The 16295-nt window shown below is 44.7% G+C and overlaps 2 protein-coding genes across 14 annotated transcripts in view; one reads left to right on the top strand and one right to left on the bottom strand.

Annotated features, from left to right (window-relative positions):
- Positions 1-13382, bottom strand: part of Dst (dystonin) — a 415027-nt gene extending 401645 nt beyond the window's left edge. For 10 of the 13 annotated variants that reach the window (XM_031367095.1, XM_031367096.1, XM_031367099.1 and 7 more), the window contains exons 1-2: positions 13114-13382; positions 12533-12567 (exon numbers count right to left, since the gene is read on the bottom strand). In XM_031367095.1, coding sequence (XP_031222955.1) covers positions 12533-12567; positions 13114-13294 — 216 coding nt within the window. In that variant the 5' untranslated portion in view covers positions 13295-13382. The remainder of the gene's footprint in view (positions 1-12532; positions 12568-13113) is intronic. The other 3 variants (XM_031367110.1, XM_031367112.1, XM_031367111.1) reach the window with 3 other exon arrangements.
- A 372-nt stretch (positions 13383-13754) lies between these two features.
- The window catches only part of Bend6 (BEN domain containing 6), a 68277-nt gene continuing 65736 nt past the window's right edge, over positions 13755-16295 (top strand). Inside the window, exon 1 of the mRNA XM_031367122.1 lies at positions 13755-14003. The gene's annotated coding sequence lies outside the window, so the exon portion shown is untranslated. The remainder of the gene's footprint in view (positions 14004-16295) is intronic.

Below are 16295 nucleotides of genomic sequence, written 5' to 3'. Positions count from 1 at the left end.
GAGCAGGCATCCTCGACTTGTTCCTGATTTTAGTGGACATTATTTGAGTTTTCTCCTTTTCAACATGATGCTGAGAATTATAGGGTTTCACTGTAGCCTTTACTATGATGAACCATGTTCCTTCTATTCTGACCTTCCGCTGGGAAATCTCTTCCTCATGGAGGGATGCTTGATTTTGTCAAAAACCTTTCCTGTGCTTATTTAGACATTCTATCTTTCCCTGAGGACATTTATGTAATTCATCCCACTTATTGATTTACACATATTGGACCATCTAGTATCTCTGAAACAAAGCCAGCTCTATCATGGTGAGTGGTCTCTTTGATGTTTTCTTGAAATTTGTTTGTGTCAATATTTAACAGGGAAATTGATCCCCAATTTTCTTTTATGTTGTGACTTTATTCCGTTTTGGTGTCAGTGTAACACGGCTTCATAAACAGATGGGTGGGCCCTCCTTCCCTTTCTAGTCTATGGAATCCTTTGAGAAGCACTTGTAATGTTCTTCATCAGAAGTCTGATAATTTACCATAAACTCATCTAGGCCTGTGTTTTAATCAGGACTATCTGTCTGTCTGTCTATCTACCTGCCTACCTATCTACTTATCAATCATCTTTCTATCTACATACCTACCTATCTACCTACTTATTATCAATCGATCGATCTATCTACCTATTTACCTATCTCTCTCTACCTACTCATCTATCTACCTATCTACTTATCTACCTATCATTTACCAATCTACCTAGCTAGTTATCTACTTATTATTAATATATCTACCTATCTACCTACCTATCTACCCCCTATCATCTACCTAACCTATCTACCTACCTACTTATTATCTACCTATCTACCTATCTATCTATCTATCTATCTATCTATCTATCTATCTCTATCTATTTTTCTGTGCAGCCTAAATGTTTATAAGGTGGGACAGGGGCATCTGTCATTCTTGACCATTGCCCCCCACTTCCTCTTAGTGTGGATGTGCATGCCCACCCTCTTCTTGATGAACTTGACCATAGGCTTGCCTTTGAACACCTTGAACAACTCCATGCTGTGCCAGTCATGAAGCTGCAAACCTCCTTGATCGTGTCCATCAGGAACTTGATGTGCAGAGTGATGCGCCTGCGGGGCTGGCTGTGCCTCAGCTTGCTGACGTTCTTTGTTACCTTGTGGCCCTTGTTGGGGGGATAGCACAGGGCCATGGCTGCTGCTCTCCAATGGAAGCCTCAACAGGAAGCAGTCAAGACATTTTAAATTACTGTGTTTATCTGAATGCTTATTATACATCTTTAAAAATTGTTTCTCTCATCTTGGTTAAATTTGGTAGGTCACATGCATCTAGAAATGCATTCATTTCTTTAAGTCACGCAACTTATTGGAGTAGATTTTTTAATATATCACCTAGTGAGTCTTATAACGTCATTAGTATCTGTGGTAATGACTCCCTTTCCATAATTATTTTTTATTAATTTAGCTCTTCTCTTTTGTTCTATTTTCATTTCTGCTGCTGTAAGAAAATACCCTGCCTAAAAGCACCTTGAGAAAAAAGATTTATTTTTACCTCACAGTTCCATGGTGCAGTCCATCACAGCAGGAACATCAACTCATTCGTACTCAGTTTAATTTTTTCCTCCTCCATAGTTCAGGACCTCCTGTCTACAGGATGGTGCTGCTCACCATGGGCTGGGTCTTTGTGCATCAATGAACTCAATAAAGATGATGCCCATAGACAGGCCAACACAGTGTAAGTAATCCCTCATTAAGACGCTCTTCTCACCAGGCAGTGGTGGAGCACACTTTTAATCCCAGCACTTGGGAGGCAGAAACAGGCAGATTTCTGAGTTCAAGGCCAGCCTGGTCTACAGAGTGAGTTCCAGGAAAGCCAGGGCTACACAGAAAAACCCTGTCTTGGGGGGAAAAAAGGCACTCTTCTCAAGTGACTCAAGGTTGTGCTCAGGTGATAACCAAAACTAATCAACTAAGGGTTTAATCTTGTTTTCTTTTCAATGACCAACTCTTTATTTTGCCAGTTCCTTATACTGTCTTATTTATTTCCATTTCATTAACATTTACCCTGATTTTCCTGATTTTTGTCTACTGACAGGTTGAGGTTTGTTCCCCTTTTCCCCCACAGGGACCTATGGTGTACCATTAAGTTATTTATTTGACATCTCTCTTATTTCTTGATGTGCACACTTAGAGCTATAAACTTCCTTCCTAGGACTGCCTTTCTTATATCCCATAGGTCTGGGTGCACTGTCTTGTAATTTTCAATTCGTTGTAAATAAAAATTTATTCTCTTCTTGGATGCCTCTACGACCCATTCGTTATTCAATAGTTATGTGTGGAATCTCATGAGTTTGTGTTCTCTCAAGGGCTTCTCCTGCTATTAATTTGTTTTAGTATTCCACTATGATCAGATAGGATATAGATTATTTTAGAGCCAGGTATAGTAGCTCACATCTTTATTCCCAGCACTTGGGAGACAGGGGCATGTAGATCTTTGTGAGACCAGCCTGATCTACATAGTGAGTTCCAGAACAGCTAGAACTACAAAACTTTGTAGCTGTGTGCTTGGTGGCTTTGTCTTGAAAAAGAAAAAGAAAAGTTATTTTAACTTCTTTACATCTGTTGAGACTGTATGTTCTTATATGTGACCTATTTGGAGAAAGCTTCATGGCTGCTGAGAATATGTATTTTCATGGTTTGGGTATGGAGTCCGGTAGATGTCTGTTAAGTTCATTTAATCAAAACTGTCATTTAATTCAGATATGTCTTAACCGACTCTTAGTTAGGATGACTTGTCAATCAGTAATCGTAGGCGACTGAATGTACCCACTAGGATTATGTTGGGGGTGAATGTGTTTGTCTATATTTGATTTTCTAACTACCTCTTGCATCTGGGTTGGAATTTCTTCCTCTAACTCTGGGAACTTTTCTAATAGGTTCTTTTGAGATTATTTTCTATGCCTTTAAAACCATATCGTTCAAATCTCTCTATGCCATTGCCTATAGTGGTCATCTTTCCATGGCGGTGTTTATGTGCTGGAATTACCAATTGTCCATTCTTCCTATTCTGTCTGTGCCCTTGATGATCTTTCCAATTATTCCCTTTGTCAAATGCAGATGTTCCATCTTCTCCTTGACCCCATTCCCTTGGTGAGATTTTTCAAGAGGTTCCATTTGACTTATTGTTAACTAAGGTAATCATTTGTCTCTTATTCTTCAAGAAAAAGAAAAGGATATAGAATATTTGGGAAATTACAAAATATGTAAGAACTAAGAACTTAAAATGACTTACAGAAAACCTCAAATGCTCCTCCATTCACATTTAGTGAACTTCACCATGTCCTGGACACTGAGATGTGAGGCAGAAGTTTGACTGCCTTCAAGACCCTTGGGGTATTATTAGGAGAGACAACAGAAAGCTCCAGCAAGAAGCTCGCCAACTATTCTGAGAAGGGAAACAAGAAAGTTTGAGCTGGGCTTTGAGCAGTTACAAACTGGGCATGAAGAGTGGTCATCTGTTGGCTGGATGATTTTGTTTCTGTAGGAGTCACAGAACAGGGAAAGTAGGAAGGTTTTCCTCAACTGGAAGCACCATGAGCAATAACTACGATCTTAAAAGGACACTGCAGGAAGTACAGACGTGGGAGACTAGACCTTGAAGAAAATGGATTTTAGACAGGGAAGAGTGGTTGGTGGTTTACCCAACACTCTCTTGGCAGCCCCGCCTGCAGATGCTACCAAGGAATCAAATTTCACATGTAAGCATCTTTTGCAGAGAGAAGTGGCCTTGTGAGTCTAGCCAGTAAAGAGCAGGCCACAGTGGGGAGGTAAGCATAGACACAGTGAGGAATTGAGACATCCAGTTTCTTACATAGTTATTTCAACAAGCTATGGGGAGGACATCCACATAAAAACAAGCAAAAGGACAGTTGACTCTCGATCTGGAGGCCAGAAATGAGCGGGATGAGCTGCCAATTTCCAAGTGGCCGTTCCATGAAGATAAGGTCACACAGTGCCTGTGGAGAAAGTCTGAAGGGAAAAGAAGTAAGGTCCAGCAAATCTAAGACAAGAGACTGGTGGCTTTCTAAGGCTCAGAGGAAGAAGAGAGTTAAGGAGACAGACAGACAGACAATGGGCATAGGTTTTCCTTTGGCGTGATGGGCATTCAAAGTCTAATTGTGCACATCTGTTCAATCATGAATTCACTGAAAACAACCACACTTTGAATAGGAGCTATATAGGTTTGTAAATTAGGTCTCAACAAATCCCTTTTTGAAAAAGCAAGACACGTAAGTAGGAAGAGAACCCATGCCCAAAAAGAGAGAATCGGGTGAGAAAAAATTGGGATGGAATCATTAAAGGGATTGTCCAAAACCCAGGAAAGAAATTGAAGAAGGCATGAGTCAAATACTGGACTCAGCAGTCAAACTAAAACTGAAGCTTCTGATTTAGTGGTTTGGCAATCCCTGTGGAGCTTCAGTGTGTGTGCCGTTAAGGAGTAGCAGCAGAAACCAGACTGTACTGAGGAATGACATTGAAGAATGAGTAAGAAACGGGAGGTAACAAACAAAGGGTCTAAGGTGGTTTCATTGAGACAGTCCCCCAGACTCATGTGTCTACAGACTTAGTCCCCAGTTGGTGAACCGTTTAGGATTAGGAGATTTGGCCTTGTCAAAGGAGGTGTGTCACTGGGGGTGGGCTTGGAGGTCTCAAAAGACTCACACCATTCCCTGTGCACTCTTTCTGCCTCCTCCTGTTTGTAAGAGGCTCAGGTGTAAGCTCTCAGCTAATGCTCCAGCACCATGCCTGCCTGCTGCCACGGTCCCCACCTTGATGACCACGGACTAACCCTCTGAATTGTAAGCCAGCCCCCAGTTAAACATCTGGGTCATGGTGTCACCTCGCAGCAATAGAACAGTGACCCTGACACTTCCTGTAGTAAAAAGAACAGCAGTGACCATGAATGTGCAGGTGTCTCTGTAGTGGGATGGGAGTTCCTTCAGGTGTTTGCCCAGGAGTGGCGGAGCTCTGTCATTCCACTGCAGCTGGCTGTTCTAATTCTTTGAGAAGCCTCCACACTGATTGATCCTTCTAGTGTTTGCATTTACAGACCCGCCAATGGGGGGAAAGACTCTTCCCTCACTTCTTCCCCAGCATTTGTTATCGTTTGGGTTTTTGTTGTTGTTGTTGTTGTTTTGTTTTGTTTTTGTTTTTGTTTTATTTTTTTGGTTTTTTGGTTTTTTGGTTTTTCAAGACAGGGTTTCTCTGTATAGCCTTGGCTGTCCTGGAACTCACTCTGTATTTGTGGCCTTGAATTCAGAAATCTGCCTGCCTCTGCCTCCCAAGTACTGGGATTAAAGGCGTGCGCCACCACTGCCCGGCTTTTTTTTTTTTTAGATAGATTTTATTTTGTTTTATGTAAGTTCACTATCACTGTCTTCAAACACACCAGAAAAGATCCTGTTGCAGATGGTTGTGAGCCACCATGTGGTTGCTGGGAATTGAACTTAGGACCTCTGGAAGAACAGTCAGTGTTCTTAACCACTAAGCTATCTCTCCAGCCTTCTTTGGTGTTCTTGACCTTGGTCATCCTACCTGGGGTAAGGGGAAATTTCAATGTGGTTTTCGTTCATGTGATGGCGAGAGATGCTGACTACTCTGTAAAGGATCACTGGCGGTTTGCATCTCTTTTGCACACTGTCAGGATCCCTGGCACATTCGTTGGGTGGCAGTATTGAGTTTGAGGAGCATTTGAGTTTTGCAGCTCTTGATATAGTGTAGACAATACTCCTTGTCTGAAGCATAGCTGACAAAGACTGTGAGAGGAATTTTCCAGAAAGATACTAAAAAGCTAAAACACACATTTCAGGTATTTAAAACTGTAGTACAAGAGCCACAGGGGAGGGCAGTGGGAGAGGGACATATTAGAACCAAGTATAATGATAAATATAAGTGAAAATGTACAATGAAAGCCACTTTTATGCTAACTTTTAAAAAATGAAAAAACTTTAACACACTCCATAGCCAGTAAAAATGTTCTAGTATATGATTATTTTATACATTCTGCACTAGAATCTGTAATGACAAATAATGGAGGAATATTAGCTCAGTGGTAAAGCACGGAGCTCCTAGGTTCAAATTCCAGGACTACCACCATCACCATCACCATCACCACCCCACCCACCCACACTGACACACACATACACTCATACATACACACACTCCATCTCACACGGAGACAGACAGTCCTCTCTCTCTCTCTCTCTCTCTCTCTCTCTCTCTCTCTCTCTCTGCCTTTAAACAGATGGTATCTACAGGTAGGACATAATCCAATGATACCCGATCCTTGGACCACAAGCCACGACACCCTTCCGAATCTCAGCTTCCTAGTAAGCCGAAAGGCCCAAGCCCATATGTCTGTTCACATGCTCTGCAGCATAAGCCATGTCTTTTCATTCTCTCTGGGGGTGAAAAAGGAGCAACCAAGCTGCTTTGTTACAGTTGCTCAAAAGGAAATTTAAAAGTGATTTTTGTGTCCCTTACAGGCTCATGGCAGGTACCCTCCTAAATGCAAATCAAACAGCCATACCAAAGCTGTAAGGTAGTATTCAAAACTCATTTTCATGGTAGTTGGCATTCACCCACTTATACTCCCAGATCCACAGTCCTTTGGGAAATCTCAGGAGTCCTTTACTCTCTAGTCAGACACTGAGCAGTGGAAGCCAGGGTGTGCCACGCCTGCTCTTGCTTCCACTGATTCAGCTACTGTCTAACTGCTGTACTTCTGCATCAATATCACCCCTCAGAGGACACCCGCAGTCACCCCACCCTCTGCCACTTCAAGGCAACTAGTCTGACCATTCTTTTTTCAGCACTTAATTTATTGTGCCTCCCCTCCTCACTAGCCCTCCCCCGCCACCTGGCCGAATCCAGAAGGCAGGATGTTCCACAAGACACCTTGGCAGGGTGGTGATGTGCATCCCGTAGAAACACTACCTGCAATGGGATCATGCTGCCAGTGAGAAGCTAAGAGCCTGCGAGGTGGTACAGTGAGCCAGTGCGGAGCTTCTAAGTTCTGTACAGAGCTGCGAGCTTCCGTACACACAGCCCTTTCGATACACTCACTGTGAGTCTAGACTGTCTCTGTTCTACCCCCCCCACACACACACAGAGCTGCGAGCTTCCGTACACACAGCCCTTTCGATACACTCACTGTGAGTCTAGACTGTCTCTGTTCTACCCACCCCACACACACACACACTCAACCATAGGCTCATATTTTGGTCTAAAGGTTGGACAAATTTAAACTTGGAATACCCTTTTGCTTAGACACGTGATGAAGTGGGCATTATCTTATTCTACTCTTTTGGAGGTGTGTTTCTGTTTCGTTCCCAGCAGTTGCTTTTGAAGACAGAGGAAATGGCAGTACTGGAAAGGTAAGGTAAGCTTTGTGGACTGATCTGTCACAGGCTGCACACTTGCATGCTGCGGTCTCTCCTGCTTTCGCTGCATTTGTGACTCATTATTGCAAACAGCACGCAGTTCAGTTACTGTAACAGAAGAGCCAGTGACTGCAAGATGTCAGCAGTGACTCCAGACAGACTTAGAATAGTGTGGGCATGAGCATGCCATAGCATCTTTGTCAGTTCTGGTGTCTATCTAACACAGTACTTCATATAGAAAAGACTGATGTGTTTACTCTGAAAATAATTGGGTCACACTAAATGAACACCATATCGTGTGTATAGTCACTACTCATGGCTGACTTAATTAGTATAAATTAATCTAGACCTAAAATGACACTAGACAAAAATTTATCTATAACAATAACCTAATTATGAAGGATAGCTCAATAATAAAGCATTACTGCTGGGCAGTGGTGGCACACGTCTTTAATCCCAGCACTTGGGAGGCAGAAGGAGGCGAATTTCTGAGTTCGAGGCTAGCCTGGTCTACAGAGTGAGTTCCAGGACAGCCAGGGCTACACAGAGAAACCCTGTCTCAAAGAAAAGAGAAAAGAAAAAAAAGAAAAAAGGAAAATAATAATAATAAAGCATTATTTTTCCCTGATTTTTTTCACAGTTTTTAAAATGTGAACTTATTCATAAAACATAAAAGTTAGATATTTACATATGTGTGTGTATATACGGGCTCTTTATAAGTATATATTGAAACTAGGTAATTCCAAATGAAACATGCATATTTCGTGAGAAACTATGTGATATGGTTATTTTGCTGACCATTCTCTAGAGTCTGGAAAAGGAACACGGGGATCTAATGAGAGCAGAGGCTTTGGAGCACACATTTCATCCAGGAAACCTTGGCTAAGCATGGGCGAGGGGCGCAACTAACATATTTGTCTATGTAGTTTTAAAGAGAGTATGCATTAAAAACATTCCTCTTAACTCTTCTCTTTCACTGAGAATTTTGGGGACATCTCCATATGGGTTCTGAGTGACACAGGTCAACAGCAAAAGAAGACAGAGTGTAGTTAGAGTTCTTGTGTCACCACCCCTGTCTCCTGCTGGGTGACTGACTCTTCAGGAATTGCTTAATGTGAGCTAAGTCTTGTTCCCTTTGCCTGAAGCAGGAAGAAAAGATATTTACTCAGATCCTGATAGAAGGATCTCATTCCTTTAAACAAACAAGGCACCCTTATTCTCCCAGGCAATGAATAGGGATCATTTAGCACCATCCACTCTGGGACTCTCAGAGGCATTATAACTGGCTTCATTCTATGAAGGACAGTGCACCAAGATTCTCTCCTTTACAAAAGGACGGTGTCACAAGTGCCCACATCGCTCTCTGGAATTTCCTCGGAAACAGGACTGTTGCCGCCTGACTTTCACCACAGGAGCCTAGGGGAACACTTCACCACTGTTCACATTGGAAGTCCTCAGAAAAGTGTCCTTCAGAGATGCCAGACCGCTAGAACCCAGGATGCACACGTGGTTTCTAGACTGTCCTTCGTCAATGGGCAATCGCTTCACTAACTCTTTACTACAACGCTACACACACACACACACACACACACACACACACACACACACACACGTGCACGCACATGCTTCAAGTTTTTAAGTAGGCAAACAATGCACATATCTCTACCTATAGATGGAACCTTTCCATCTATAGTTTCTAAGGTCAGGTAAAATTGTACAGGCACTCTTAGATGGGCTAACTTCACTTTCTCATATGCTGTTACTAAAATTTAAAGGTTGTTTAAAAGCTCAGAACTTTGCAAGTATCTGGAAAGAAAGCACTAGTGGTGACCAGAGACCTAAAGCACCTTATGGGATTCACTGATTTCTAGCTGCCACAAAAAGACTAGATTGAAGAAATGTGCCTACATATACATATACATACATATATATGTATGTATGTATATATATATACACACACACATATATATATATGTATATATATATATGGAAAAAAGACCACAGCTCCTCAGATGCAGGATTTGGATTCACCGCTTCTATGGAGACTCAACGCCAAGTTTTCCTCTTAGGAAGTATTAATCTGACCACCATGGACAGAACACCCCCAAGTCTCCTGTCCGGGCTAATGCCCCCCGCCCCGGAGAGTTGGGTGGCAAAAACAATGTCCTCTGCCAGGTGACACAGCAAAATGTTTTCCAGACTTCATCAATTCCAGGACGCTCCCACAGCTTGCTCAGATTTCAAAATGAGTCAGCAGATCCCACCCCATGCTTCTCATTTGACCAGGACAGAAATGCTGAAGGCGAATTATCCACTTACTAAGATTGGCAGGGGAACACTAAGAACTCAGCCCGAGGTGATTAGGACTTGCCAGAATATCAACGCATTTGCTTTGATAATAATATTTTGCAGCAGCTGCTTTAAAAAAAAAAAAAACCCACAGCAGAAATAAATAATATTCATTGTGTCCACTCTAACTTATTAGATATGCTTCAATCCAAGAAAATGTGGAGGTCTTCCATAAAGAGAAAAATGTTGGCAGAAATAATGTTCTAAGAGGGAGAAGAAAATACATCTGGGTTTGCATAAGGGGAAATGCCCTGTTTGTGGTAAATACAAAGCAGTGATGAAAGAGAACATTCTTGTGCAACCCAGTTTATGAATTTCCACATATAAAATAGCACCCCTTGCTTATCAGCCCACCAACAAATTAAGCTGGATACATTTTATTTTATTGGGGAAAAAAAAAGAAATTCTAAGAGAATCCTTTTGTTACAATGAGTACCGTAAATTTTACTACAAACACTAAGGTAATTTTTTAAAGCTTTGGGGAAAGTCAGGTTCTCAAGAGACTGGGACAGGTGCTCTGTGAGTTCAAGGCCAGCCAGATCCACCTAGTGAGTTCTAGGACAGCCAGGGCCATACAGTGAGACCCTATTTAAAAAGCAAAAACAGAAACAAAAACAAATCTTCAAATTTAAAATTCTGGGAAAGGTAAATAAGCACTGCTAAATTGTAAGCCATGTCCTAAGAATGTGCATTTTCCCTTTCTGTACAATTCTGAGTCCTATTTGCCCACCCAGAGACTGTTTCCATTCATCTCATAAATATTTCTTAAGAACCCATCCCATATGAGGCCAGAGTAGTGTGACAAGAGATCTAGGCTCTGCCCCCAGGAGCTCACGGGCTAACATGTAAAGCAAGCAACAAGTCTACGGGGATTCCAAACTATGGAACAATCTTACAGAACAAGATAAGGCACTGAACAGCTGCTCCTAGACTTCTGAACCAATCAGCTCAAGATAAAATTTTAGCCAAAAAAAAAAAAAAAAAAAAAAAAACACAAAGACACAGCCACATCCCACATGCTCCCAGCATGCTTATGCCAAAATGTCCAGGGCAAGCTCACAGTGGGTATTCTTCTCTCAGTTATCTGCAGAGAGCTGGTGAATCTTTTTCTAGTCAACCCCTACATCTTAATAATTGTGCCTTGCCCACTATTTACTTTTTGTTGCATCTAAATTCTTCTTACTCTGCTCTTCAAAGACTGTTCCACAAGATCTAGTTCATGTGTAGTCCAGGAACCTGACCTAATTCTCTAAAGACTTCATTTCAAATATATCTTGACTTTTACATATTTCTGTCTCTTCTCTTCTCTCTTTTCTTCCTTCCTTTCTTTCTTTCTTTCTTTCTCTCTTTTTTTCTTTCCTTCTTCTTTCTTTTTTGAGACAGGGTCTCACAATGTAGCTCTGGCTGTCCTGGAACTCACTAGGTAGACCAGGCTGGCCTCAAAACTCACAGACATCCCCTGCCTCTGCCTCCAAATGTGGGGATCAACGGTGTGTGCTACCACACTTGGCAATTTTCAGTTGAGTTTTACAAAATGTACGATGGCTACCCAAAACTAAACACCACCTATGAACTAATTTTTTTTTACATAATCTTTAAAAAATCATTTCCACATACAGCCCTACAGGGCACTGTTGGCCCTGTTTTGGCACAAGTGTTTTTCCACACCCCTACATCCCCCCACCCTACACCCCCTACCCCCATGCCCCCACCTCAACTAGTTAGTATAAAAACTAGATCCAGGCCTGCTGACTGTTGGCAAGCTATTCTCTCACAAATCTTAACTAGCACAGAGCTCTCACTTCCAGTGTACACCCAATAGAGTTACTCAGCATGCAACATAGTAACATTATGCTAATGCAGTTAAGCTTAAATAATCACAGTCTAGCAAGGAATCCAGGGTGCAATTAAACCGATGAACAAGGCAAACTCGATGTGAAGTAACTTCAGGTAAATAACAAGCTTGTAGTAGGGGGCTAGACACCACAATACATTGCTAAGATGAAGAAGCTGCACGATAAAGTAACCTCCTTGCCCTGGTATGTGCAGCTTTCCCCTAAAGAGAGAAAACTTCAAGTGGGCATCTGGAAAGCCAATGGGTCGGGCAGAGCTTCTGTCTTGTTCTAAGTGGAGGTGGTTCTCCTGCAGTTTCCTGCACTGGCAGCGTCCAGTCTCCTCCCCTAGAGGGACAGTCTAGAACAGATACAAGTATACACTCTGGTGTATCTTCATCAACATTACTATCAACATGGGCAGCTTCCTAAGACCGTAGGAATGTCTCCTGGAGTCTAAACTGGAATATGGTTCAAACTCTTCTGCAGTAACGTCCTAAGAGGTTTACACTGTGGTTCATCAAAGCGCACTGCTACCGACCTCCGTGAGCAACCAGGAAGTGCTTCCACCACAAGTACAGACTGTAAGCTAAACTGATATCCATTCCCAGACTAAATTCTCAAAGGCCTATGGCGCTTTTAGGGGCTGCCCCTCCCACCTCTTGTAAAGCAAACTCCACTACAACACACACACACACACACACACACACACACACACTTTTATGATGCTCCCCAGGCTTGACTATGGAATTGTTTAAGAAGCGTGTCACTCTGGGCTTAGGGACTGCAGGCTTCCCATTCGGTGCCCTACTGGCTTTTTAATACGCATATGTTTAATGCTGGTACTCAGGAAAGCAAGCTACTCTGACCTTGAGAGTGTGCGCTAAATAAATTACCTCAGAACGAAAGTGATGAGATCTCAGAGCAGCATCTGGGGAGAAAAGAGGGAAAAAAACGAGACTTTGTTAACTCTTTGCTCTCAGCCTGCAGAGTTACTGATCTCTTACCTGGAATCAGGAAAGCACATTCTAGGTGTCCCTCTCCAATTCGGTGGGCATATTGGGGCGGGGCGGAGAGAGTATTGGACCATCTGTCTCTAAGGTGATTTCTCTGCAAGAAGTTCCAGCAAAGTTGGGAGGGGGGGGAGCCCAAATCATCACGCCTTACTTTTTTATCTCCAAGCTCCAGCAAAGCTGGGTAAAGGTAAAGAGTGCTTCCGCCCAGGACTCCGCTACAATTACCTTCTGGGCTCTAGCAAAATGACCCTAAGAATTGGAGTCTGAGCCTTCCTTCCAGGACCTCCGAATCTCCGTGGTTACCCACAAACCTGGTGACTCAGAGGATGGAGGTGAGGCCAAAGGGCCAGGGCGCGTTAAATAAACAAATGCACTTAGCTTGAGGAGTGGGCATTGAGGGGGTAGGGGAGGCAGAGGAGCCTTGAACCTGCCCAGAAGAACCCGGCGGCGGCGTGTCTCACCTCTGCTTCTGGAACGACCCGAAAAGACCGATTTCATCGGATGTCTCCCTTTCTGGAGCTTGCGGTGCCAGCAGCAGAAGAAGATGATGGTGGCGATGGTGCCCAGCAGGAGCAACAAGAGGAAGAGAGCACATTGGATGCTGTAGGGTCTCAGCAGAACGAGGAAAGCGGCGGCGATCATGGTGCGGGCGAGGCGGGGGGCCGTGCGGCGCGGGGCTAAGGCTGCAGAGCGCGCTGGGCGCGGGGCGCGGGACGCGGGGCGGGCGCGGCGGACACGGGCGAGCGCGGCTCAGCGCGTCAAGCCCGGCGCTCGCGGTCCCGCGCGCGGCCCAATGGCTGCACACCCCGCGCCGGCCCGGGAACGACTGCTGGAGAGCAGCGGGCAGCTCTCGCCATGACTCAGCACGCGGCGCGGCGGCGGGAGCCGCGCCCCTCCCTCCGCAGGCGCCCCAGCCCGCGCACAGCCCTCGGGCTCAGCCCCGCCCGGGATGCAGCCGGCCGGGAGCATCATCGGGTGGCCGCCCCGGGCCTCGGCGTTCTATAGCCGGCGCACGTGGGGTGGGGCGGGACGCGGCGAGCCGGCGGGGGGCTCGGTGGGTGACGTCACGGGCTGCGGCGGCGGTGGCGGCGGCGGCGGCGCGGGCGCGCGCGCATGGCTGGCCCCGGGACCGAGCGGCGCGCGCCCTCCCGCAGGTCGGCTCGGTGCGCGCGCGGCCCGCCAGGCCACGCGCCGGGCGGCGGTGCGCGGGGACCCCCAGGTTTCGCCTGTGCAAGCCTCCGAGGACCTTCTGCTGGAGGCCGACGTCAGGGGGCGCCAAGGAGCCGGGGGGAACCCGGGCTCCCGCCTCCCTGAGCCCGCCCGGAGGCTGGGGCTCGGAGGATGCAGCAGGGTGAGCTATTTGGTTTGGGGGCGGGTGTAATCCCTGCGCATTGAGGCGCGAGCACCTGGAAGGGCCATCTCCAAGCTGGTCCCATCTAAGAAAAGCACGCCGGGGTCTGCAGGCTTGCACTCTACGACCCCCAAACTTGGGGCTGATTCTCAGCCCAGATGTGAGCTCTGCCACGGTCATAGAACCCTCATTCATTTATTGGCTTTGTAGGGAGAGGTGATTTTTACATGTGAGGATCTAACATGATGAAGGATGAAGGATGAAGGAAGCTGGTGATTGATTGGCCTGTAGATACTGCAGGAGAAATTTTTAGGCACTGTCAGACAACGGTGATCGGCTACACTCGGGTACACACCCATCTCCCCTTTGCCGTTTCCAGCCCCCCTTCCTTACATTCCGTTACAATCCGCAAGAACTATATCGTAGTTGTCTGCTGGACGCTTGACAGTTGTCGCTGGTCCGGTGCCAACGAAGAAGGCAAGGCGTGAGCTCTGCGGTGTGCTCTTTTGCGGAGGGCCTCTGCCACCTGGCGAGAAAGCCAAAGCTGCAGCGGCAGCCTGCAGCATGTTGCGGCCTTCGCGGGCCAGTGCAGTGCTCTGCTCTGCTTGCCCCTCGGACATACTGGCTTTCCCTCTGAAGGTTGGGGTGATTCGTTTTCTCTCATTGACTTGTATTTTTAAAAAAATTAATTATATGACAAATGAAATATTACATTTGTCCAATTTCTAGTAACTGGCTTGAAGACTAAATAATTTGTAAAATTCTGAAAGTCAATTGAAGAATCGATAGGAATGCGTGTATTGTTGTCTAACTATATGAAACCAACTGTCCAGTTGTGCAAAAACACATAGCCATTAGTGGTTGATAAGGTGGGTGATGTATTATCAAGTGTGAGCGTTAAAAGAAATGCAGAAAGATGTTGCTTAGCTCCGGTGCCAGATTCATAAGTATGGAAGGCACAGGCTGTGTACTCTTATTTGCATGTTGGTCTCCTAAAACAAATACAGATTGCTATTAGACGCCACTCATTCTGTTTGGAGCTGCGGAGGGAAGGGACCTTGCTTCCCTACACTGAGGAAGGTGAGACTCTTGAATGTCAGACTGCGGGGAGCACAGGGTGCCAGACAGGCTTCACTGGTCCCCCGCAGGTAGAAGAGCTGCCTGGAAGTTTGGCATCCTATGCCAGAGCGGAAGGGCTCCTGACACTGCAGCCCACTGCAGTAAGAAACTGGGATTCCTATCCACTATGCAGGGGTTTTTGAAGAGAATCCCGGGAGCTTGCAAAGACTGGCACACCAGGAAAGGAAGAATTCACCACGCTGAGTAGGGACGTGGAAGGTTATTTTAAACTGGACCGGAGTAACCTTTTGCAAAGCGTGGGTAGTGATAGCCGATGCAGTTTCAGAAGGTCATCCTTACGTCTCTCGCCTACTAAAGCTTGGCAGTGAGCTGAAATGACCAAATATCTCTGAACAGAAACAGGTCTGAGGCTGTAAACACAGCAAAGTAATCGATTCGCCCCAAATTCTGCGCTTTTAACAGCGAACAGCAAGTAAATAGCGATTACAATTCTCTGAGCTATTAGTGTGATTATTATCATTCCCAAGCCTTGCTGCCGCCCATTCACACGTTTGAATTGCACACGAGAATATCATTTATCTCCCCTCTAAGGCAAACGCTTAACTGGAACGCAGTAGGATTTATACATACATCTTTTTTATATGTATTTCCTTCTGTTCTTTGTCAGGGTTGTCTTAAGGATACATATAATAAACAAACCAAGTCCTTGAAAGAATTTAGTCTACGAGTCCATTAATCTCAGATTTGTTGCTAGTTTATCATTTCCTGCCCAAATAATGGCACTCTAGTAATTGTTTCTTTCTGTGTGTTTGCATGGTGCCCAATGGATCCTGGAGTTCAATATGTAATTAAGTTAGCCAATCTGTCTTTTAGGGAAGTTAATTTAATAGAATTTATGCCTTCTCTTCCTGGTGGGATTTCATTTAAAAGAGAAGAATTGATGTTAAAGAAAACTCACAAATTTAAGATTCAAGGTATGGGTGGGAAAAAATACAATACATAATACAAATCTCTCATACCAATAAATGAAAAAAATCACAATGGAAAATGTTGTAATTTACTGCCTTTATGACAGAAAATGACTACTGTAATCCAAGGGGTTAGGGAGTTTAGGAGAAAACTGAGAGTTTGGAATGGGGTATGTCAAAGTGAACCATCACATGGCCCTTCTTGTGGTTCTCCGCCACTTTAGCTAAATGCATGGATTAAAAA

Source organism: Mastomys coucha, unplaced genomic scaffold (assembly GCF_008632895.1).
Source record: "Mastomys coucha isolate ucsf_1 unplaced genomic scaffold, UCSF_Mcou_1 pScaffold14, whole genome shotgun sequence".
NCBI classification, from domain to species: Eukaryota; Metazoa; Chordata; class Mammalia; order Rodentia; family Muridae; genus Mastomys; species Mastomys coucha.
Note: the sequence above shows the minus strand (reverse complement) of the source record. Positions and strands in the feature narration are given on the sequence as shown.